The sequence below is a fragment of the Pseudoliparis swirei genome, chromosome 13 (assembly GCF_029220125.1).
Source record: "Pseudoliparis swirei isolate HS2019 ecotype Mariana Trench chromosome 13, NWPU_hadal_v1, whole genome shotgun sequence".
In the NCBI taxonomy this organism is placed as follows: Eukaryota; Metazoa; Chordata; class Actinopteri; order Perciformes; family Liparidae; genus Pseudoliparis; species Pseudoliparis swirei.
In genome coordinates, this window is record NC_079400.1 from 3,990,540 (window position 1) to 4,015,812 (window position 25,273).

At 39.2% G+C, this 25,273-nt stretch overlaps 1 protein-coding gene across 1 annotated transcript; it reads left to right on the forward strand.

Moving 5' to 3' along the window:
* Positions 1-765: 765 nt before the first annotated feature.
* On the forward strand, positions 766-25,125 carry nrap (nebulin-related anchoring protein). Its single transcript, XM_056430393.1, has 31 exons — positions 766-979; positions 1,786-1,880; positions 2,031-2,118; positions 3,345-3,449; positions 3,723-3,836; positions 4,503-4,610; positions 4,753-4,857; positions 5,015-5,122; positions 5,211-5,318; positions 6,092-6,199; positions 6,520-6,636; positions 7,548-7,652; positions 7,818-7,925; positions 8,154-8,258; positions 9,717-9,815; positions 9,941-10,045; positions 10,164-10,271; positions 10,776-10,877; positions 10,995-11,192; positions 11,297-11,401; positions 11,486-11,584; positions 11,674-11,778; positions 12,408-12,515; positions 12,650-12,807; positions 14,344-14,497; positions 14,597-14,701; positions 20,933-21,037; positions 21,169-21,276; positions 22,397-22,708; positions 23,462-23,617; positions 23,748-25,125. Exons 1-31 carry the CDS (start codon positions 914-916, stop codon positions 24,021-24,023), a joined length of 3,843 nt encoding a protein of 1,280 aa, XP_056286368.1. The 5' UTR covers positions 766-913; the 3' UTR covers positions 24,024-25,125.
* Positions 25,126-25,273: the final 148 nt, after the last annotated feature.

Genomic DNA, 25,273 nt, shown 5'->3' on the forward strand with positions numbered 1-25,273 from the left:
GAGATTATTTGTTGTGGGTAGCGGACGGTGAGAGGATCGCCACCCAGCCGGACCTGCTGGACCAAACCACTGGAAGCTGAGTCCACGGCCCCAGGAGGTGAGGAAGGAGAGTCAGCAGTTAGCCTCGCTCAGCCGTTGCCAGATGGAGGACTCAGAAGTTCGAGATGATCATTTATGTCGTGCAGCATTTAACACCTTTAAAAAAGAAAGCAGGCCTTTATGTAGGCGGCTGCTTGATTCAAATCAAGATAAAAGCGTTGACTGCGCACCACTTGAACTAAGGGCTCAATAAGGTTTAAACCATGAGGAATTTTTATACATGACTCTTTTTATATACATTTGCTTGATTTCTTTGTCTGTTAAATTGTCTATGTATTATTTTTTCCATGTCAATATTTCATTGATATCAAGTGATGCTGAAATCCAGAGTCAAATTCTTTGTATGCGTCAACATACTTAGCCGATGAAGCTAAGTAAAACGATGACATCATGCATTGTGCTTTTATGTTTAAGTGTCAAGGCAAGATTCCCAAAGTCGAACAAGCCGTCCAACTCAGGATCATTACACACATACAGTGACATCTGACCTGTCTCTCTCTCTCTCTCTGTCTGGCCCTCTCTCTCTCCCTGCTGACAGACAGCTGGACTCAGCCAGTCTTCCAGCATGGTGAATGAAAAGGGGGTTGGTCCACCGAGTGGACACGGTGTCAAGTAAGAGACCGTTTTAAAAGTTCACAGTCACAGAGCTAAGTTTACCACCACCAGAGATATACTGCCGGGACAGTCCGGGAACCACTGCCAGTTCCCCCACTCAACGGTTGCCTGGCTGCCTGACCTGAACGTTTCTCATTGGTTCACTTCTTCTTACATTTTTCTGAAGTATTTTTTGGGGGGAAAAGGACAAGCGTTCACCATGCAGTCCTGTGCCAGGTGTGGGTTTGTGGTCTACCCGGCTGAGAAGATCATCTGCATTGACCAGGTAACACACAGAAACATTGTGATCACAAGAAAGCTCAACGGGTTTCTCTGAGCGTTTAATCGTTAAAACTGCTGTAAAAGTAACAAGAAAGTCAGTAATTACATCATGGTATGGTACACACCACTGGACTCTATATTGTTCATCTACTTCTTTCAGGACACATTTGTAACTTGAATATGGGAACATTGAACTTATTCCAAGGATCTCTTGGTATTAAATGCAATGTAATGAATGTTGTGAATGTAATGAAATACAGCATCTGCCAATAAACTACATTTAAAAAATACATAAAGTGTATATAATGACATACTTCCTAATGTAAAGTTTTAATTCTGCCAGGGATACAAGCATAAATGCTATATATATAGCTTAATTATATATATATAATATATTATAATATATGCAGCATTAAATGCATCCATGTAGCTCTGACTGGTTAGAGATTATATATATATATATATATATATATATATATTATTTATTTAATTACATTTTAAAATTTGTATTATTTTTAAAAATATTATAAAATTATTATTATTAACTGTAGAAAGCTCAATAAATGTAGCATTTATGTATATATATATATAATTTATTTAATTAAATTTTTTTGTGTCAGTGTGACTAGTTGTGCTGTGAATAATGCCGTTATTTAGAGCCTTGTTTAATTAAATTTGTTTTGTGAATTTAATGTTTTCAGAAAACACCTGTCCATGTTTCTGCACATAATCCACTAGATTGACATCTAAATTTAGATTTAAATCAAGACCTTCTAAATTAATAATATGATTTGTCTTTTCCTCTGTCAGAACTGGCACAAAGCATGTTTTCACTGTGACGTCTGTAACATGGTGCTCACTGCCAAGAACTTTGTCAGCCACCAGAAGAGGCCATACTGCTCTGTGTAAGTATTACCAGTCGTATTTCAGCGTTATTCCCCCCCAAAAAAAGATTTTAAAAAAAGTTTCATCAATATTCCATTTGTTTCCATGAACTCAAAATTGGTGAATAAAATAATGACCTTTAAGAAAAAATATATGTATCATCCGTGTAGACATAATCCGAGGAACAACACTTTCACGAGTGTGTATGCGACCCCCGTCAACATCAACGCAAAGAAGCAAAGCAAGGCGAGCAGCGAGGTGAGATGACATCACATGCACAAACACACAAACACACAAACACACACACACACACACACACACACACACACAAGCAGCAACACGAGACAACATATTTCGGCCTTGCTCTGAGTCGAGGTGCGTTGTTCACAGGCTGACATCAGTCACAGTCTATGCTGTGGGTGGAATGACCATCATTGGTTTGTCGTGAGCTTGTTATTCATTGTGGTCAATGAGTTGGTTAATAAAAATTAAAAAAATGGATAGATTCATTAAAACTCAATTTATATACATTTACATTTGTGAAGAGTGTTACCAATATTATTCTCATCGAGTACAACAATTTTTTTTTTTTACGTGTTCACATCGTCCCCCTGTCAGAAAATCAGAAATGGACCCTTCTGTTTTTCAATCCATCACACACAAAAACGACTCATTCCCAATTTACGGGGTGGAAGAGAGAGCGAGGCGGTCGGCCGCTCTGAGTCCACCGTGACGGCAGCTGTGTGGAATGGACGCCGCGGCTCTGGTTATTTCTGTTGCTGTGACAGAGGCGAGACCCCCCCCCCCCCCCCCTTCATGCTCTGGGGGCTAAAATTATACGCCAGGAGTAAAAGAGCCTCGCATCCCTTCCTCTCCTCTGCCACCTGTTCCCGTCCGTCTGTCGTCCCGATGCTTATCTTCGCAGCACGCCGGCCAGCTCGTCGGCTACTGCTATATGTCACGAGAGAGCTATAGGACTTGTTGATATTTGGTACGACGGCCACGCTGAGTAACCCTCAACCTCGTGTACTTAACGCTCTCAAACACCTGTTGCTTGGGTAAACATGCAGAGTTTGCGTTTTCATCGTTTCTGAGATGAAACTCGACTTGTTTTCAGTGAGTTCCTGTGCGTCTCATCCTAAAGGTCCTTTAAGCGATGATGTTTCAGCTGGCTTTCATCCCCGGCAATAAATTCTAATATTAGTTTTGAACATTTTTACAGCTTAAGGATCATTAGCAATCAGCTCAGTGTTTCATCACTCAGTGCTCCTCTCTGGATCTTTCTTGGCAGGTCCAGCTTCTTGTTAGTTATTAATAACAGCACGCTAATAGCGTCCCTCCATCGTGACGAGCGCAAGCTCAGGTTGTCGGGTTTAAGTCGACAACGCAAGAATAGAGGGATGTTTGGCTCCGCTGATCTGAAATCAGAGTCATACATGTGTGCCGGCCTTGGCTTCATGCTTGTCGTCTGTGTGCACTTGTAGCTGAAGTATCGCGAAGATGGCGAGCGCTTTATGTCCACCTTCCACCAAGACATGAGGTCCGTGGAGCTAGAGAAGGCTCGCCTCGCCGGCCAGATGACCAGCCAGGTGAGCTCCTGGTAGAGCGACCGGCCCGTACACACAAAGGGAGTCTCAGCCTTCATTTTGAAGCAAACAATGCTACTATTGTGCTTTCGACCTTCTATTCAAACAGCAATATTAAGATGTGATTATATTGAATGTGGGAATTTTGGAAACTGTATAATATCCGTGGTCACGGAGGAGGGCAGTCAAGTAACTTGTGTTCTATCAGGCTGTCGCTGTGGATGCATTGACCCTCATCTTCCCCCTCTCGTCTGTGCCGATACCTGCGTAACTCAGGCCTTCCAGTCGCAGTCCGAGTTCTCCCAGCAGCAGACGTGGTACTCCGGCATGGCGACCAACCAGGAGATAGTAACGATGTCTCAGGACTCCACCCAGAATACCATCAACGACGTGAGTCCACCTTGAGGAAGCTCCCCCTCTTTTTGTGTGAGACCTAAATCTGGTGTCTTTCAAATATACACTACCGTTCAAAAGTTTGGAGTCACTTAGAAATGTCTTTATTTTTCAAAGAAAAGCACTGTTTTTTCAATAAAGATAACATTAATCAAAAATACACTCTCTACATTGTTAATGTGGTAAATGACTATTTTAGGTGGAAACGTCTGGTTTCTAATGAAATATCTCCAGAGGTGTATAGAGGCCCATTTCCATCAACGATCACTCCAGTGTTCTGATGGTACATTGTGTTTGCTAATCGCCTTTGAAGACTAATGTCTGATTAGAAAACCCTTGTGCAATTATGTTAGCACAGCTGAAAACAGTTATGCTGGTGATATAAGCTATACAACTGGCCTTCCTTTGAGCTTGAAGTTTGAAGAACAAAATTAATACTTCAAATATTAATCATTATTTCTAACTTTGTCAATGTCTTGACTATATTTTCTATTCATTTGATAAATAAAAGTGTGATTTTTCATGGAAGACACGAAATTGTCTGAGTGACCCCAAACTTTTGAACGGTAGTGTATATAGAAGCACCGTTGCTAGTATGGATAGTGTCAATGGCTTTGCATCAATATTATGTCCTGATTGATTTTGCGATTTTGTTTTTGGCAGGTGACGTACACAGAAGACTACGAGCAGTCCAAAGGCAAGGGCAGCTTCCCCGTCTTGATAACGCCAGGGTACCAGGCTGCGAAGACAGCCAACGCGTTGGCCAGCAGCGTGAGTGCATTTATTTTCTCGTAAAGTTCTGCACCGAAGAGCTCAAATCCAAGAAAAGTGTTTCATGTGTCCCAGTCAAGTGGCTGTTTGAGGTTGACTTCATGATTAGCCACATTAAGTTCTTTGCTTTCTTCATTTGCAGCTGGAATATAAAAAAGGACACGAGGAGAAAGTTTCAAAATACACCACGTTTGTTGACCCCCCAGAGGTTCTTCTGGCCAGGAAGCAAGGACACAATGTCAGCGATGTAAGCTTTCATGAACCCTTTCATGGTGACTTTATGATATCTTGGTATGTTGTATCTCACTTTGGACAAAATGCCACTGGAAAAGACCAGTTGAGGATTACGCAGTGTGTCCGAAAGTCTTTTGTGAGTCGCTGCATCACTGCTCCTCTTCCTCCAGGTCGCCTACACAGAAGAGTATGAGCAGCAGAGAGGTAAAGGTAGCTTTCCTGCACATCTCACGCCTGGATACAAGATGTCAAAGAAGGCCAGCGAGCAGGCCAGTGATGTAAGTTCAGAAATGTACACGTACATGCATGCACCCCCCCCCCCCCCCCTCCGATCATCAGTTGGTAATGAATTGCATGTCCCACCAGATTAAGTATCGTCAGATGTATGAACAGGAGATCCGGGGTAAAGCCAGCGCTGAGGCGGCGCTAGCTGGAGCAGTTCACGCCAGAGAAAATGCAGAGAACTTCAGCCAGGTATAACTCTAACTGTTATTTATACGTTTTAACGTAAAGGACTCCTGCAAAGGACGTCACGTCATCATTATGCTGATTAAAGTTCTTTATATGCCTTTTTTTTTTACCTTTAAAGTGGACGGTGAATAACATGAAATATATTATAGGAAGAGACAACAAAGAGGATACATGGTGTGTACTTTAGAGCTCCAGAGCTACACATCCTTTTATTTTGAAGGTTTTCATTATTTGAGATTCGGGCCCACGATGATGATTTAACCCTTGTGTTGCCTTCGGGTCAATATGACCCGATTCAATGTTTAACCCTCCTGTTACCTTTATATTTACTAACATATTTTACCCTTGAGGTCAATATGACCCCAGCTATTAAAATCTCCAGAAAATTATTAGAATTAATATTGTTTTCCAAGTTTAAGTGTGAGGTACTTTATGTTTGTTTGTTGACTCCCGAAAGAACACCGACATTAAACATTGAATCGGGTCAAATTGACCCGAAGGCGACAGGAGGGTTAAATATTGAATCGGGTCAAAATGACCCGAAGGCAACACAAGGGTTAAACATAAATTGACACTTTAAAGTAAACCGGATGATTTAATTTCATCCCCTTAAAAACTTTAAGAAAATAGTGTGCAGCACTATTTATAGTATTTATTTATACAATTTTTTTATATATAAAAATTGTTGTTGTTGAAATTTCCCCACTGTGGGACAAATAAAGGAATATCATATCATATTTAAAAAAAAATCCAAATAAGTTATCTTCTGTTGACAGATTGCTTATACCGAGCAGTATGAGCAGCAACGGGGTAAAGGAAGTTTCCCCGCCATGATCACTCCCGCTTATCATCTGGCAAAGAAGGCTCAGGAGAACGCGAGCAATGTGAGTATCAACCTGCTGACGAATGATGCATTGCTTAGTTATGAACACTGCAGAATATTTTTGATGAACCCTTCAGTAGACTTCATTATCTTGACTTTAAGTGTGTGTGTGAGGAGTGTGAGAGCTTCAGCTCCATCCGTCATTTGGCCTCGTCATCACCGGGGAGAATCGACGAGGGACTACAGCGTTAAAGCCTCACCGTGTCGTCATCCTTAAACCGCTCCACAATGTGTGTGTTTGTGTGTGTGAGCCGCTCGTCCTACGGAAACACAACACGTTGACCTCCTGCATGCCCTGGATCGTCTGTCATCCCTTTGCAGATAAAATACAAGAAGGACTTGAACAAGATGAAGGGCGCCTCGCACTTCCAAAGCCTGACGTCTGAGGACAATATCGCCCTCATGAAATCCCGGAAGATCAACAAGATTGTCAGTGAGGTGAGCCGCTTTGTGATCGAACGCCCGGCTTTCAAGGCAAAGGTTATTTTTTAGCTTGATAAGAAAGCATTTCCAGGTAAACATGTTGCTACTCAGTGCATGTGTGTTTTTAAGAGCTCGACATATTGGATCTACTGTGTCAGTCCCCAGCAGACATGGAGCCACCCAACTTGCATTTTCGGCATCTCTGACATGCCGGTCCGGTGTGGTTACAGCTAACCTCCAACGCCATCCCGACAAGAACTAAAATGACCTCACACAACAAAACAGTGCATCACTCTGGAGCAGCTATTCTGAGTCTCGGGATTATGTCATAGAAATGTCACAATGTTTTTTTCTTGTCTGTGAACAATGTTCTGATTGAATGTTTAAAGGTTTTGAATGAGGTTTTACATTCTGCCCGTGTTGTGGGTGAGTGGTGTTCTGCTGTTTTTTTTAAACTCATGCAAAGCATATTTATTCGGATTAAAAGTTCGTCTCACTCACTCTTGAGTTATGACGGAGTGTCAGTGATGGTTACTGATTAATGGCAGGCGTTTTATTTTTAGCACATAGGTGTGACAAAGGAAAAGCTCCGACTGGTCAACAACAACAAAAGGAAGAAAATTCCAAAGAAGCTGCTGTCATTTCTTTAATTTGAAATTGTGATGTACATACTGTAACTATAATAAGAGACGCTTTACACCTGCCAATTTTTCGTACCGGGCTCTGTTAATTTCTTTCGTTATATATTAGTACTACATTATATTATATATTTAATGTGTCTGTATGATTTATGTTGCCCACTTTATGTTTGATTTTGTTGATAATTTGACTTTTGTTTTACAGTTTAGCCTCAAGGTTGTTTTTTAAATCTCACCTGCACAACTTGCTCCTTTTATTTTGAAAAACTCTCTTCTATGTCCTACCAGGTGGAGTATAAGAAAGACTTGGAGAACACCAAAGGTCACAGCATTAACTTCTGTGAGACACCACAGTTTCAAAATGCTGCTAAAATGGCCAAGTTCACAAGTGATGTAAGTATGACAAACAAGTATCCTGTTTCTGTAAATGTATACATGACAAACAAGTACAAGTAAACAATAAAAATAGTTATTTGGCCTTAATGTAAATGTCATAAGGGCAAATAAATGGACAATCCTGCATAATGATTGTTCTTAATCTCTCTCCCCTCTTTAAAGACCAAGTACAGGGAGAAGCACACCAGCGACATGAAGAGCCACCATGAAGACTCAGGCTTTGATCAGAACACCATGCATGCCATGAAAGCAAGGAAACTGGCTAGTGATGTAAATAGTGTTTTTTATGGAGTTATAATAATGTAGAATTAAAATAAAAGAGATATGCAAATGATCTGCTTGGATCCAGATTTTCATCGTGGACCCATAATGACATATTGTATTTTAAAAACTCGCCTTTCTGACAAAAGAGCACAGATATGATCGGTATTAGATTTATAAATAAAAATAACTGCTCTTCCAGTTATATGACTGACATCACCTTCTTGTACATTCCAGATTTCTTATAAGCAAGGCAGTGAGCAGGAGCCCGGAGAATACAACTACCCAGCCACGCTCACACCCGGCTACCAAAGCCAAAGGAAACTGGACCCACTAAAAGACGTGAGTTTTCTCAAATGTAATCCCAAAGTGTGTTTTCTTAAAGCTATATGCAATTTACATTACAATTACAATGAACAACATTTCAATTGTTAACATATTTGTAAGAGCCACAAGTGTGTTTTTTAGTAAGTTGAAATTTCAGAACTGTTTATAATTTAATATTCAGAATTATGCTCACGGTGTAGGAACTATAGGTGAAATATATTGAAAGATGTTTATGTTAATGACTGATGACTTTAATGACGTCATGACGGCAGCAGGTGTAAGGAAAGAGCCGCATTAGACAAGAGAGCAGATCGTTTTTTTAACGTATGTCACGGTGCTATGAGAGTGGACCCAAAAGTACGACTCAGACAGGAGTAACAAAGATGAATGTCTTTAGTTGAAAACAGGCTGGGTCAAAACCGGGAGATCAGTCCAAGAAGCAAACAAGTCCAAAAAGGGGCGCGGCAGAGAATCAGAGGTCAGAACAGGCAGGTCAGGAATATACTCTAATAACGCTGGAGAACTTGGCACGAAAACACAAGACAATCTGGCAGAGGACAAGTGAGGGAACCTGAGTAGAGAGGGACTAACGAGGGAATGGGCAACAGGTGAGACGGGCGTGAGGACCAGGTGAAGGGAATGAGGGACTAACGAGGGAGTGATCAGAGGCAGGTGAGGGGAGTTGGACTGACGAGATGGGAAGCAGGATCTGGAATGACGTGATAGTTAGAGACAGGATGAAAACAACTAATACAAAAAGGAAGGTGTGGAGCTAAACTGTTACACCGCATGACCGTGTGATCGTTTTGAACGTTTATTCTTTGTCAGCGTTTTTTGCTGCTCAAAATAAAATCTGAAGAAAAGGAAATGAAGGGTCTCCTGTCACGCGCGTGCGAGGGAACTCACTGTCTGCAGCTCTTTTGCAATATGAAGTTATTTCTCAGTCCCATTTTGATCATTTTGGTGAATGTGTGACGGACCACATCATGTCTACTCAAAAACAAGAATACAAAATTTGTTTTTTGACATTTATTTACATGTATCTAGCATTGTATTCAGATATTTCACTGCTTTTGTGAACCTATGACCTTTGGTAAACCAATTTCAAACACCAAAACAGTTGGTCCACATGAGTAAATGTGTGTTTTCAGAAGAGATATGAAGATTTTTTTTTAATCGAACTTACATTTTCAGCTTTAGGGCCATATATTCTCTTTCCACTTGTACCTGAGGACACTTGTGCCTCATTATATAGAGAGCTGAGATTGTTCTGGAATTTTTGATGTATAACACATATGCAAAAGCCTTTTAAAGGTGAATTTTGTTGTTGTTGTAAAATCGAGAAAATGACCCCAGACTCCAGAGGGTTAATGGAAACAACACCGATGGAACGCCGCTCCATATTTTAGCTGGATCGTCTTATGTGATACATTTATTATTTGTAAAAAAAACTGTTTTCCTATACGACTGCAGAAGAACTACAGGCAGCACATCGACCAGGTCAAGTTCAGCCAAGCGATAGACACACCTGGGATGGTGTTGGCGAGGAAGAACGCCCAGCTCGTGAGCAATGTGAGCAACGTGCATGATAACAACGGTCACTGAGACTTGATCACGATCACGCCGACTCCATCGGCGCCTCGCAGCTGCAGACTGAACCCCGAGCTGTTTGAACGTGTTGTCCATCTTTCTTTTAGCTAAACTACAAAAAAGGCTATGAAATGACCAAACACCAGTACACACTCTCCCAGGACCTGCCCCAAATCAGAGCGGCCAAAGCCAATGCTGTCTTGTGCAGCGATGTAAGTTAACACACACACACACACACACACACACACACACATACTTTGCCCTCTAGTATACTCGAACAAGAAAATCACTTCTGATTCTTCAATTGTGTTTTTGAATGTATGACTCCAGATTAAATATAAAGAGGAGTGGAAGAAGAACAAGTCTAAAGCCTGCGACATCGGCGTGGACGACCTGAGTGTCAGAGCAGCCAAGGCTTCCCGTGACCTCGCCAGTGACGTAAGCAAACACACACTCTTCTCTCCTGCTGGATACGAAACACAGTTTATGCCTGGGAAAAATGTGGGTGGGATAAAAACGTCATAGCTGGCAAATGAACCCTCCCGTTACCTTCAAACGTACTAACATCTTTTACCCTCGGGGTCAATTTGACTCCAGCAATTAAAACCTCCAGAAAATTATTAGAATTAATATTGTTTCCCAAGTTTAAGTGTCAGGTACTTTATGTTTGTTTGTTGACTACCTAAATAGCCCTTTAAATACAGAAAAAAGTTGATATTTCTTATATGTTTGACACAGTGACAAACAGCCTGGGGTCAAATTGACCCCAAAGAGGAATATGTGTTCCCAGTTGACTTGGAAAAGTCATGAAATATGAAGCAAAAGAAAAAGATGTGATGATGATTTTTTTTTTTTTTACACGTTAAACATTGAATGGGGTCAAATTGACCCCAAAGGTAATCGGAGGGTTAAATGAAGTCATATGTGCGTGTGTTTTTTTAGATTAAATATAAAGAGAGCTACAAGAAGGAAAAGGCAATGGGGGTCAACATGAGCGACACCAGGACTCTGCACTCTCTTCAGGTGGCCAAGATGAGCAGTGATGTAAGCAGAAGTCACTTTCATCATTATTCACAGGCATTAAAATGCACTTTTTTTTCGCGGCTGCGGCATACGTGCGGACTCAAAATGAGTCGTTTGTTTCCATCGTTACCGATTCAGATCGAGTACAGGAAGAGCTCCAAGGAGGGCCAGTCCAAGTACAGCCTTCCCCTGGACATGATCAACCTGAGCCACGCCAAAAAGGCTCAGGCGCTCGCCAGCGACCTGCAGTACCGCACCAAGCTGCACGACTACACCGTCATGCCCGATGACATCAAGATCCAGCAGGCCAAAAAGGCGTATTCCCTGCAAAGCGAGGTGAGAGACGGCAGAAAGGAATGATATATTGTCTGTTATTCAGATGCTAAATGCTATAGAGAAATAATTCCCCTGGTTAACGACTCTTTCGGCTTGCTGAACAGAACCAGTACCGTTCAGACCTGAGCTGGATGAAAGGAGTGGGCTGGGACTCTGAGGGATGTCTGAACATTGCCCAGGCCAAGAAAGCTGGAGACATGCTGAGTGATGTCAGTGTGTGTGTGTGTGTGTGTCTTTCAGTTTGCTCATTCATTTCACACACTGTTTATGTCCTGCTCTTTGCTGTCTCACAGATTAAATACCGGCAGAAGGCAGACAGCATCAGGTTCACCCACGTGGCGAACGACCTCTCCATCGAACACGCCAAAAAGAGCCAGGAACTGCAGAGCGGCGTAAGCTCTTCACTTCAAAGCTGCCATCGTATCCGTTTAAATGTGCTTCGCTCCTATATGATATGTCTATGTGTTTTTTGATTGTTCAGCTGGCGTACAAAGCAGACACAGAGCAGATGCTCCACCAGTACACCATGACAAAAGACGAGCCCCTCTTCAAACAAGCAAAGGCTAACGCGAATCTTCTCAGTGGGGTAAGTTTACTGGAGTTCATCAAGATGAGTAGATACAGAACTTTGGATTAAGGAACAACAATATACATGTATTAGTCAGATTATACACGTATTTGTTATTTTTGTAATATATTGTATCCAACACATTGCGTATTGTTTCCATCCATGCAGCCTCATAATAATACCATATTTAGTATTGTGTTCTTCAGGACCTGCACACACATGTTCCTACATTATGTTGCCTAATTACAGATCTTAGTGTGATCTGGTTTCCTTCTACCTATTGGGGAGAGACAACCTATCCAGTTATTGTTTTTATTGTTATACATTTTAATGATGATAATGGTCTGGATTAGACTGGATTTTACTTATGATAATACAGTCATATTTTTTTTTATCAGTGCACTTTAACTAGCGTGATGCTTTTGTCATTTATAATGTTTATTCTGTTAATCAGACATTTCTGATTTAGAGACCAGTGGTTCATCCTGTCATGTGTCTTATTTATGATCTTCAACACAGTTTTTTTTAAACGTATTTAGTGTTCCCATCAGGCACAAAAAAAGTAAATGAAACAAGGTCTTAGACCCACACATCCTGTCTGTCTGTATGAAGGCTAAGAACTCTCTTCTTCTTTCTTTTATTTCCAGAAAGTGTACAAGAGCAAATGGGAGAAGCAGAGGGAGAAGGGCTTCGAGCTGCGCCTCGACTCTCTCTCCATCCTCACCGCTAAAGCCAAGCGAGACCTGGCCAGTGATGTGAGTCATTCTAAGTCTGAGAATGTCGAATTTTCTTTTTCTGTTCAATAATGTTAGAATATATACTTGAATAATCGCACATTAGTCGACGCCTGTAAAAAAGAGAAGAAGCTAATTCAAAGACTGGATTGCAGATCAAATACAAGGAGCAGCATGAGAAAAACAAAGGCAAGGTGATCGGCATTAAGTCCGTCAGCGATGACTCCCAGATGGCCCACTCGGCTCTGGCTACCAAACTACAGAGCGGCCGCGAGTACAAGAAGGACTACGAGGACACGAAGGCCAAAAACAGGTGAGGCTCTGGAGCTCGATGGAGAGATTTTAAACGCTTTTCTCCAATCTTGGTTCATCAGACCCAGATTTAACTGATCAGGAATCATTTGTTTGTGTATTTTATTCAGTCAATCAAATCAAATACAATACAATATTATCCTATATAATATACAAAAGAGAAAGACTGAAAAGGTATAGGTCGAAGCAAAAAATGCTTATAAATTCCTATCCTAAATTGAAATCAAAATAAATCAGAAAAATAATATAAAATAAAGAAGAAAATAAAACAACAAAAAAACAACAATAAACAAAATAAAAAACAAAATATATTTATATATACTACCACATACATCTTCCATATTAATACGTTTTTAATTACATTTATAACTCTCAAGAATTGTTTTATAAATAATTCCCTTGAAAACCAAAAAGGAGTTCACCATTCTTACATCCATTTCAACATTATTCCATAATTGGACTCCTAAAACAGAAATACATCTTCTTTTAATCCCTTTTTTAGCCTTTTGTACCGTGAACTTACAAACATCTCTCAAATCATATTTACACTCATGTATTGAAAAAAAACTTTGTACACAGTCTGGCAGTGACTTTGCTTTAGCTCTGTACATTGTCTGCATTATTTTATAATAAACCAAATCATTAAATTTCATAACACGTGATCTGTAAAATAAAGGGTTTGTGTGCTCATAGTAGCCGACATTATTCATGATGCGTATCGCATGTTTTTTCCCCTGAGACACCAGGTATTGTTGTTCAGCTGTTGGTGAGATACACAGCAGTACACTCAATCACTGAGTGCTGTGATGATTTAGGACAGTGGTCCCCAAACTAAGGCCCGGGGGCCGGATACGGCCTGCCTCCACATTTGGCCCGGCCCCCTGAACAACACCAGAGACGCATTCTGATTTTTTTTTTTTTTTTTTTTTGTCTGGCCACGCAAATCCTAGACTAGCCCCTGTGTAATAGAACGGAATAATGGCAAAAATGTTAGGTAAAATCCCGGAAAGGGTTATTAATATTTGGTTATGTGTGGCTTTTTGGAAAACAATAAATTCTTACATTTAGGCACCCCTGTGATTGTCACATTTTTTCTAATCCAAACTGACCCCGGCCCCCATCAGAGAAGGGAAAAGTTATGTGTCCCTCACAGGAAAAAGTTTGGGGACCCCTGATTAAGGAGGTCTAAAATGCATAAAGAACGTTGTCTTTTTAAAAAAACAAATAGGATTTTTATTTAGCATTCAAGGTCATTTTAGAGGTAAGTATTGTAGTTTTTTTTTAAACATAAAAATATTGGTTATTTCTGCATTATTATCCAACACATCAGCATTGGACCTTTTTCATTTCGACTCCTTTCAAACTGTCACAAGCGCTTTGACATTTTCACTTACATTTAAGATTTGCTGAGCCAAAAGTAAGTACGCTTTTTTTTTTAAAGTGGGAATAACCCCAATTACCAGAGAGCGCCGCCTCAGCTTAAAGCCACAAGAACTGGCCTCAAATCTTGTGTCATTCAAACTCTCTATTCACGCAGCGTGTATCTGGATATGCTGAACATCAGCCATGCAAAGAAGGCTCAGGACCTGGCAACCGAGACCAACTACAGGACTTTCCTCCACGAGTATACGACTCTGCCGACGGACATGAACATCGCCTGGGCAAAGAAGGCTTATGGACTCCAGAGCGAGGTTCGTCTTGTGGTTGGACATTCAAATAAAAACTTGTGTTATGCTAAAAAAATGCACGACAGGACTGTAAAAGTGAAAGCTGCGTGGGTCTTTATTTAGAAACAGTACAGGTCCGATCTGAGCTGGATGAAGGGTGTCAGCTGGGAGGCCTCAAAGTCTCTGGATATCCAGCAGGCGAAGAAAGCCGGAGAGCTGGTCAGCGAGGTAACCTCCGACCCGATTACCCAGAATGCACTGATGAAAGCAGCTGCAGGTTATCCTATCTATGAGATTGTGGGTAATATTATCGAAAAAATATAATTGTCCTCACTTATAAAGTGAAATGCTATCCCGCAGCAACAGTTTCCGTCCTTGAGCTCGGTTAACATTTCACTTATTTATGGAAATTATATTGGACCTCAAATGTAATTCACACCAATGTATAATTAGCCACACTGAAGTGCTATTTATAACGAGAGAAATATGTAAATTAGCACAGACTTCATGAGCAAGTGATAACCACAATTGTGTATCATGTGACCGGAGAGCACATATCTCAGTTTACAGCTGAGGTCAGAATGTATTTCAAGAGCGGCGGGCCGATCCTGTTCTGTAGAAACTGGGTGAAGTAAGTGGATTCCACCCGGCTATAACACATCATTAATCATTATTAATAATTAATATAGTAGCTGGAGCTGTTATAATTTAAAAAAGATTAAACTTCACCAATAAGGGGTCCTCCTTTGCTTGTTGCGTTATCTTTACCAAATTAATTTTATTTCAAGGTCCACATTGCTTACAATGCAATGTTACATGGCTTTATTTTAATAAAGAACATCAGGAAAACGCAGCATGATTTGATCCATAAAAAACTCCTTCTGTTCTCAGGGGAAACGGTGGCTAGTGTTCAGTTTCTTGTGCATATGGAAACTTCAAAGCTCTGATATCTGATCTGTTTATGAATGTTAGCGATGTGAGTTTTATTTTGATCGTCACAGAGACAGACATTTTATGAGTGTAAGCAGTCTTCTCGGACGCTCCTCGATCGGCCTACGCTCCGCTTCCCGTGCTCACTTCCTCCCCCGCTCCGCTCTCGGCTCACGGTCCCCGGCCACTCATGCCCGGTTACCTTCCTCTTGACGCTCCGGTTATTACGGTTACGCGTTCAGTGCCGGAAGTTACTGTAGCCACGCGCAGATACCGACGCGCGATACTGAGCTCAAACGTAGCACAGCTAACTGCCGACAAACTGATGTCGTGATTGCGGGAGGTCCAAATTTCCCAAAGTTTCAGCCTAAGAATGCGAAAACTTAGGTCGACCGTTGTCGTTGGTCGTGACAGTCAAGCCCGCGTCATATAATTTCACCCATTGACTGAGTCCAAATAATGTCAGCCTACAATCACATTATATAGCTGCACATATAATTTATATTAAATAATTTAATAAATTTATTTATTTTATTTAATAAGTATAATATAATAAATTACATATTATTATTAATTATATTATTATTTTAAATTTAATATATTATAGTTATATTATTATATTTATATTTATTAATATTTATTTATATTATTTAAATTAATATTATATATTATAAATTATAATTAATGTAAATTATAATTTTACATAAGTATTTTAATAAATTTGTATTATGTTAAATGTATATTTAATTTATTAAAATATATAATTAAGTTCTTTATATGTATTTATATTATTGAAATTAATAAAATTATTGTTACTTTATATAAATTCATTATATGTATATTGTACCAAGCTGAATAAGTAGTATATGAGCTAAGGTAATAGTACATTTACATTAGTTGAGAGGCCTAAGTAGTATGATCAGGATTCCACTTTGTACAGAAGGTAGTTAATTGTCAGAGTTAGGATACCCTACATGGTCTGTCAAATAGTAAGACGAGAATGTTTGGTACTAGGCTTTAAAGACAAGGATATCTACGAAAAGGCTATCACCAATGGGATATCAGTATGTTGAAGAGTTACTTATCGATTGCCATGATAATATTTCATGAATCATGATCTAATCGAGTAAATTAGTAGCTTAAACTCTGACTAAACAGAATAAGTCTATATACATATCAGTTCTATATTATCTGTTTAATAATTGTCATCGATTTTCATTCAATTGTCTATACTTGCCTTCATTTATGATATAGTTCCCGTCACAGTCATAATGCTAAATATATGCGATGAAGCATACGAGCCATAATGTTGGACCATTAGCTTTAAAGTTCCAAGTCCAAGTCCAAGTCATACCACACATCGGAACAGCGTCCCCTCTCCTGCTGGTCTGGCCTTGGTGTCTCTCACTGATCATCGTTGCAGTTATGAAAGGACAGGTGTCGAGTCCTTGACAGTTTAAGTTAAACGTTGTACAGGTAAGCCAGATTCTGTAGGAACGCTTAAGCCACATACTATAGTGTCGTCTAGCTTGGACACTATGTAACTATGTACATCTATTGAAGTTCTAAGTTACTTGTGAACAATGGATTTGATTTGAAATGCCATTAACTAAGTTGAACTAATGTTACACTATCCTAATGACATTTATACATATTATAAAGCATACAATGCTTTATTAGCTTAATAATGTAAAATGTAAATAGCTAAGCATAATCATTTAGTGTAATACATTTATAAAATTAAAATATCATATTGTTATTTTAATTCTTAGTAAATTTTAATTAATATAGTAAATTATTATTCAGATCTATATTAATTATTAATTTAATGTAAATTAACTTGTATATGTAATTAACTATTTAATAATTAAATTGTTTAATGATATTTAATGTAAATTAATGTTGCATAAAGCATAATGTTATAAATTAATAATATTTTGACAATTAAATTCACTTATTATCAGTAGACCTTTAATAAATTTATATAATATTATATTATTACATATAATTTTAAATAGCATTTATTCTTTAACAATTATTCATATGTAATCAATGTTAATTAGATAATTATTATTTGTTATTCATTTGTAAGTTATTTCATGATTTAATCTTAAAATTTGTTACAATTGTAACATTTAAATTTGTTTAGACTAATGTACAATGCATCACATTTCACATTCAGAACAAATCATAATCAACAAATAGAATCAAAATCATCAGGATGTCTGCACGCGCACAGTACATCACATTAGAGTTCATGTACCAAAAGCATACTCATTTATTGTCATCACCAGAGAACCTATGTAAAGATATTAGTAACATCAGTTATCAGTTTATATATTAAATATATTAAAATGTATATTTAATACCAATGTCAAAATTATGGTAAATAACAAATATCATCAAAACACATATACGGTGACACTATCAGAAAGCAGCAACCCGACACAGACACAACAAACACATCACGAAGCAACACAACCCACATAAACAGATAACTGTTTTGCACGCCGAGCATCATTCGTTCAAGCGCTGAATCTATCAGTTCGAGTGATCATGACTCATGCTGTGTGTACATTTTTCCGATTTGTTCAATTTATATAATTAAAAATGATAGTTCATTAAAACTCAATAAACATGTACATTGTATACTATTTTATGTTACTGATTTACATTTCTTTTCATGTCAGTCGTTCATGTCTACGTTATCAGACCTTTTCAGATGATCATTGCAGACCTGTCTCAATCGTCGAGGCTAAACGACACAATGTCTGGATCATAGTGATTCTTCGTGAGCCCTGATCTATTTCAGTAAGCCTGTCTTCAGTTCTGCGTCTTCTTGCAGGCGAGCTCCCAGTATGTTAGCTCACACTCTATAGCAGGGTCTTAGACTGATCGACCAGCTCTCTGCCTCGTTCTGTTTCCACTGTTTGTAGATGCAGGTCCGCTCTATGTACATTTAACTGATGTTCGTGCTCGACTCATGCTTGGGCCTATATACGCAAACTGATGGATGTGCTGTCGTAATCTGTTGCTCTGTGAACATCACAGCTTTACAAAACTCGTTCTAGTCAAACCAATGGTCAGATGGCTTGCTTTAAACAGCTATAGCGTCTGTAAACCGTCAGACTCAACTGCATATCAAACTATGCATGAGTGTCTTGCTCATTACCTATAGCATCTTCGCATTGCGATTGCTCAGTCAGTGTTCGAGCATCGAGTGGTCATGCACCATCATGGTCTACGCTGATCCTACGATAACTGCCGCGTATCCAGGACTCGCAGGAGATCGCTTAACCAGATCATGTCGTTCAAGATGAGCTACCATTGTTGTGTGATCTGTCGCTCTTAATTATCTAACCGATGTCACTGTCCCTGAATGTCAGAAATATTATAAGCTACATGTCCTTCAATAATGTGTCGACATTTAGGAGGCATTCGCTGTTCCGAAGGTTCAGTCATTGTGCACGATCTACAGCGTCATGACTCGTGTGTCACATTGTTGACGTACTATTCTGATGACCATTTGAATAAGCTGAACTAAGCTTGAGCATAACTACTGGTTTAATAAATATCGTAATTGATCTATTGTTGTGCTACTTTTTCATGTCTTTTAACAAAGGATTTCATGTACGAAATTTAGTCACGTGGATGACCATCGGTCTATGTGCATAGTGTAACTAATGCCTTGAATTGATAGTAGATGTTTGAGTACTAAGTGACGACTTGGCAATTTCGTAAAATGCTTCGATAGTCTAACGCAAGTCACGTTCTGGTGAACATTGTTTCATGTATCAGCAAGCGAGCTTGTCATATACTCATTAATTTGTGAGTCAATACCAATTAGTCTGTTATGATATGTTGAAGTTGATAGTTCAATTAAAATACTTCTTAGTTATGGTATCATGGACTTCGGACAATTTAAAATTACAATCTTTTGTATTTACCAGTGAACAGTAAAGCGGATTCACTGATAACCTGTCTGGGACTGTGTGAAGAGCTAATTGATAGCAACGTAGTTGATATTATTGTGTGCCTGAAAAATTTGATTGTATAGAACCAGGTCGGCCTGTTAGTCAGTGGAAGCTTCGAGCTAGTCATGAATCAGTTTGAATGTACCGTAATCCAGAGATGAACAGTGTGAGAAGTCGATCGGCATGAGAGAAATAGCGTTCACTGAGAATCATTAGGATGTCAACTGTATGCTATGATAAGCCAAGGAAGCCAGCTTGCATGAGCCAGTATACAGCAAGTCTTAATGCACTGTTCTCAAGTCGACTAAACAAGAAATAGGCACGATAGCTGAGTGTACTGTATATCCTATTAGCTAATGTTGGAATGCACTGAATAAGTCATTGAATAGTTGCCAGTTGTGTACCTCCTGGTATCTCTATCAGTCCCAGAAGTACTGGTTGCCAGAGTATGGTGTCCGTCTTCCGGCTATTTGCACACACGAATAGAACCAGTTAGATTCACCATTTATTACCTTTAACGTGCAATACCCTATACAGTCCTAGAATGCATAGATTAGATTATGTTCCTAATACTTATAAATGATTAAAGACACTTAAAAGTAATAGAGACTTATAAAGTAAATTTATTGACATCTCCACATGTAATAATTGTAATACCATGTTAAAAGTAGCAATTTATTATACTAATGATATTCGTTAGAGGATATACCATCATATACCATGATTAAAGTTCAATGTAATTTAGCAGATCACAACGATAAGATTCGAAGAATCCGCGATATGTAGAAGTGAATACGGAGATCAATACATATTCTTCAGTTTACTTGAGAATTGAGAACCGTGATTAATATTATTTAATTAAATAATGTGTGAAATTCACTTGACCCATCCTTGAAATTTACGGTATTAGAAATCACCAGTTTACTTAATGCTTAGACACGTATTAAAGTTGGTACGTTCTTTAGTAACTAAATTTTTTTTTGGGGGCGGTATAAATTCAAAAAGAAATAATTTCTTTAGAGTAGACTAAGTTTTTTCTTTCATTTAACAGGCAGAAATTAAAACTTTTAAAAAAATTTTAAACCCCGGGCCCAATAAACAAATTCCTTAAAAACCAGTTATCTCAAATTTTAAAATTTTGGAAAATTTTTGGATTTTTATCCAAAAAATTAAATGGTAAACCCAGGAAAAGGTAAATAATTATTACCACCCAAAAATTTTTTCTTACAATTTATACCGGGTTAAGGGGGAAAGTTTCAAAACACCCTTTTTGAAGGTAAAGGGGCAAATATAATACAATGACTGTGCAAAGTATACAAAGTAAAATCTAAAATAAAATATATATGTATATATATACAACATATATGCATACACAATACAATACTAATGACTGCAGCGTAAAATTAAATTAAATATAAAAAAAACAAAAGATAATCATACTCACAAAATAATGCAATATCTCTACATTTATTTAGTTTTTACTGTTAACTCTGAAATGTTGGATGTTGTGTTATGTGATGAATGTTTGCATCACTCTCGTGTCTTTACGCTACAGAGGCTGTACAAAGCTGGACGGAACGACGACATGCACAAGTACACTTTACACTCGGACGATCCCGACTTCGTCAGAGCCAAGATGAACGCCCTGCAGATCAGTGATGTAAGACACACCTCAGAGACTTTCTCGCGATCCTAAATGCAAGCGAATCCACCATGAAAGATTGTTTCAAAACATGTCAGATCTGACATGTTTTGACATTTCTATCATTTCTAAATTCTTCTTCCATGAAGAAAGTTTACAAGGCGTCTGGAGAGCGAGTGAAGACATCGGGCCATGACCTGAGGCTGGATGCTATTCCCTTCCAGACGGCCAAGGCCTCCCGAGAAATGGCCAGTGATGTGAGTTTGTGTGATGATTCCATTTGTGAAAAGATTTAATTGAGTCCCTTCAGTAAATTAGGATTCATTAGCAGCTCTTTTTGTGTATTTACCTTTTTGTTATTTTAAAAAGAGGCCATTATAATGGGGTGAAAACACAGTAAATCTTGAATTGTACAGTCGGCATTTTTATTTATTTTTACACATTTTGACGAGAAGACACAAGAAAGTCATAGATTTTGAAAATAGCACTGATAACTAATCATTTAAGATTCTGTCGAATTTCTATTTCTAGAATTTTATTGTCCTGTAAGCTCCTCAAACCTTTTTCCTCTTGGTCTCAACACATTTCTCACCCACAAACTCTTTTTATGAGCGTTTCTTTGGAAATAAAAATAAATACAAGATATGATGATTCAATTCGTGAAAAGATTTAATTGAGTCCCTTCAGTAAATTAGGATTCATTAGCAGCTCTTTTTGTCGATTTACCTTTTTGTGATTATAAAAAGAGGCCATTATAATGGGGTGAAAACACAGTTAATCTTGAATTGTACAGTCGTCATTTTTCTCGCAGCAGAAACATTATTTACTTCAGAGGGTTGGAAAATGCTGCTTGGGTACTCTGGATATAGCATAATCAGCAAAAAATTATGTATTTAACTCATTTTAACCCTTGTGTTGCCTTCGGGTCATTTTGACCCGATTAAATATTACACCCTCCCCCCGCCTTTGGGTCATTTTGACCCGATTCAATGTTTCACCCTCCTGTTACCTTTATATTTACTAACATATTTTACCCTTTGGGTTAAATTTGACGCCAGCAATTAAAACCTCCAGAAAATTATTAGAATTAATATTGTTTTCCAAGTTTAAGTGTGAGGCACTTTATGTTTGTTTGTTGACTACCGAAAGAACACCGACATTAAACATTGAATGGGGTCAAATTAACCCGAAGGCGGCAGGAGGGTGTAATATTGATTCGGGTCAAAATGACCCGAAGGCAACAAAAGGGTTAAGGCACAGTGTTCAGGAGTTGCTTTATGAAATCCCTCACCTCTAAAAAAAAATTCTCACAACAATTTTTGTTAAGCTGTAAAAGTGGTCTTAAATTTTAAATCGTCATCTTTCCGCCTCCCGCAGTTCCGCTACAGGGAGTCTCACCTGAAGGAGAAGGGCCAGCAGGTGGGGCTGCGCTGTGTGGAGGACGACCCGAAGATGGTGCACTCCCTGGCAGCCAGCAAACTGCAGAGCAACCTGGAGTACAAGCGCCAGTCCAAGGAGGAGCGGGGCCGATTCAAAATCCATGGCGACCAGCCCGAGTTCCTGCAGGCCAAAAAGAGCCAGGCTCAGGCCAGTGACCTCACCTACCGCAGCAAGCTCCACGACTACACCTGCGACTCCCAGCAGCTCGACATCAAGCATGCCAAGCAGGCCTACAAGCTGCAGAGCGATGTGAGTCACGCTCCATGCGGAGAGCTGAGTGTAACGCGTGTTTTCAAGTGGCTTTGACACATCCAGTGTCATCATTTCATTCACTATTTATGTGAAACTCAAGAATTCAATCATTGTTTGGAGGAAAACTGCACTCATACATGCCCATACAAAGCCGTCCGGTAGCCATGTGGATTTTTATGCTTTCATGGTGCATATATGTTAAGCATTTACAACCGCGCTCATCTGTGTCGGGCACAGCTGTTTTCAGTTGTTTTCAGCTGTTTTTAGTTGTTTTCAGATGTTTTCAGCTGTTTTTAGCTGTTTTCAGTTGTTTTCAGTTGTTTTCAGCTGTTTTCAGCGAAAAAAAGCTTGAAAAACGAACTAAAGTTAGCGACTATCAGTTGAACATGGTGGAGCTTTTAACAGATAAAGAACCAGATAGATGAATTTCATATGATGGGATACATCAGTTGGTGGAGACCAAAAGCAGAGCTATGAGGAGAGTGAATATAAGAGTTTATTACCAGGTTCGCCAGAAACACACCTCCATGGTGAACGCTAAACAAGTCAAATAGGCAACAGTTTCTTTGTTGTATGCAACACACTAACTGACGTACAGTGAACTTTGAGCAGGGTAGTATTCCTATGGAGACATTTCGGTTGTTTTTTGAGATCACTTTAGTATTACATAGTGCGAGAAGGTCTTTTTGGCCCATTTCAACCAATTTGATTCCTAAAATATCGATGTGCCTAATTGTTGGTCTGTTTCAGGTGAACTACAAGTCCGACCTGAACTGGACCAGAGGAGTGGGCTGGACGCCTCCCGGGTCCCACAAGGCCGAGTTGGCCCGCCGGGCTGCAGAGCTGGGGCTGGCGGAGGGAGTCACCACGGACGAGGCCATTGCAAACTATCAGCACATGATGATGGTGCGGGACCATGAGATCTAGTAGTTTACTACAAATACACATTTTCTATATGGGAAAGAATTCTCGTAAAACAAAGTGCACAAGTCGTCGAAGAACGATCCGGTTAACTTCCTCTGTGCCCTTCATTCAGATACGTCGCCAGCAGCAGATGGAGCAGCAGCAGCAGATGGAGACCAGCGAGGAGACTAAACAAGGCATCAACATGGACGCCATGGAGGTCCTTCACGTCAAGAGGAAAAAGACCATCCAGAGCGTCCAGAAAAAGTCCACCAGCACCACCTCATCCTCATTTAAATCCATGGAGAAGAAATTCAGCACCACCTCCTCCTCCTCTTCATCGGCTGCCCTCCACAACACGGTGGAGTCATCCACGTCTAGTAAAGCGTCGGCGATAAAAGAAGCGTAGAGCAGATACGTCTCTATCGATGATGGTGTTTCGAGATGGTCACTTTGAGAACGAGTGGTTGACTTTAAAAGTGGTATTTGTGGTATCTACTGTAGGTGCAATAATGAACTGTGAAGTGATTTCTAAGGGTATTACGCATGTTGAATCAGGAAAGGACTTGTCAAGTTAATTAGAAGCATTGTCAATGTATGTGTTGAGCAAAAAAAGAATTCAGAAAGAAGCTGTGTTTTCAGATTTAATTAATGCAAGGTATCTTTTGACATTTTATCAACACTTGAACGGGTTGAATGGCCTCTAAAGAAACCGGCTCAGGTCAAGGAAAACATCAAGAAGGACACAACTGCTTCGGGTTGTTAAGCGTGGTACTGTGTGAAATATGAAAGTTTAAAGTCTGTATATCAAATGTGTTTAGAAGTTATGTAGCTGTAAGGCCAGCACTGCAGAAGAGTTTTTTCATCGTTTTATTTTTTTTAATCTTTAGAGATGAAAACAGACTGCGAGTTCAAATGAAGGCCACCTTGTTGCAGCTTTTAACCCTCCTATCACCTTTGGGGTCAATTTGACCCCATTCAATATTTAACATCTCTTAAAAAATTATTGACATTTTTTTTTTTTGCTTCATATTTCATGACTTTTCCTAATTTATTGGGGACAACTGGGAAAACATAACATTCACATGATGATATGTTTTCACTGTCCTTTACAATTTGACCCCAGGCTGTTTTTCACTGTGTAAAACATATAAGAAATATCAACTTTTTTATTTATTTAAAGTGCTATTTAGGTAGTCAACAAACAAACATAAAGTGACACTTAAACTTGGGAAACAATATTAATTCTAATAATTTTCTGTAGGTTTTAATTGCTGGGGTCAAATTGACCCCAGGGGTAAAAGATGTTCGTACATTTGAAGGTAACAGGAGGGTAAAACATGTGGTCTTCTAGGAGGTCTGCGCTTTGAGCTAACGGTGTGTGATCTTCATTGTGTCTGGCAGGTTCAGCTTTTTAAGTGTGTGTCAATGCCCCTTTTTCATTTAAAGCTGGGCTGGGAGTAAATACTTGGTTTTGTCGCTGATAAAATAAACTTTTCAAGGCAAACTGAGATTTTGTCTGTTATTTCCTCCAAAAATAAAGAATATATTCAAGGGTAAACCACACAGTTATTCCTGAACCGCTGTCGTTCAGTCGATCTCTCTCTGGTAAACGCGTGGGCGTTGGCGTAGACTCCAGGTTGTTTAGAGGACTTTGCT

Bases quoted from the DNA above. Each gene is read 5' to 3' on its own strand.
- nrap (XM_056430393.1), top strand. From the start codon at position 914: ATGCAGTCCTGTGCCAGGTGTGGGTTTGTGGTCTACCCGGCTGAGAAG. The intron at 6,637-7,547 runs GTGAGCCGCTTT...ATGTCCTACCAG, and splicing joins TCAACAAGATTGTCAGTGAG to GTGGAGTATAAGAAAGACTT. The intron at 10,272-10,775 runs GTAAGCAAACAC...GTGTTTTTTTAG, and splicing joins CCCGTGACCTCGCCAGTGAC to ATTAAATATAAAGAGAGCTA.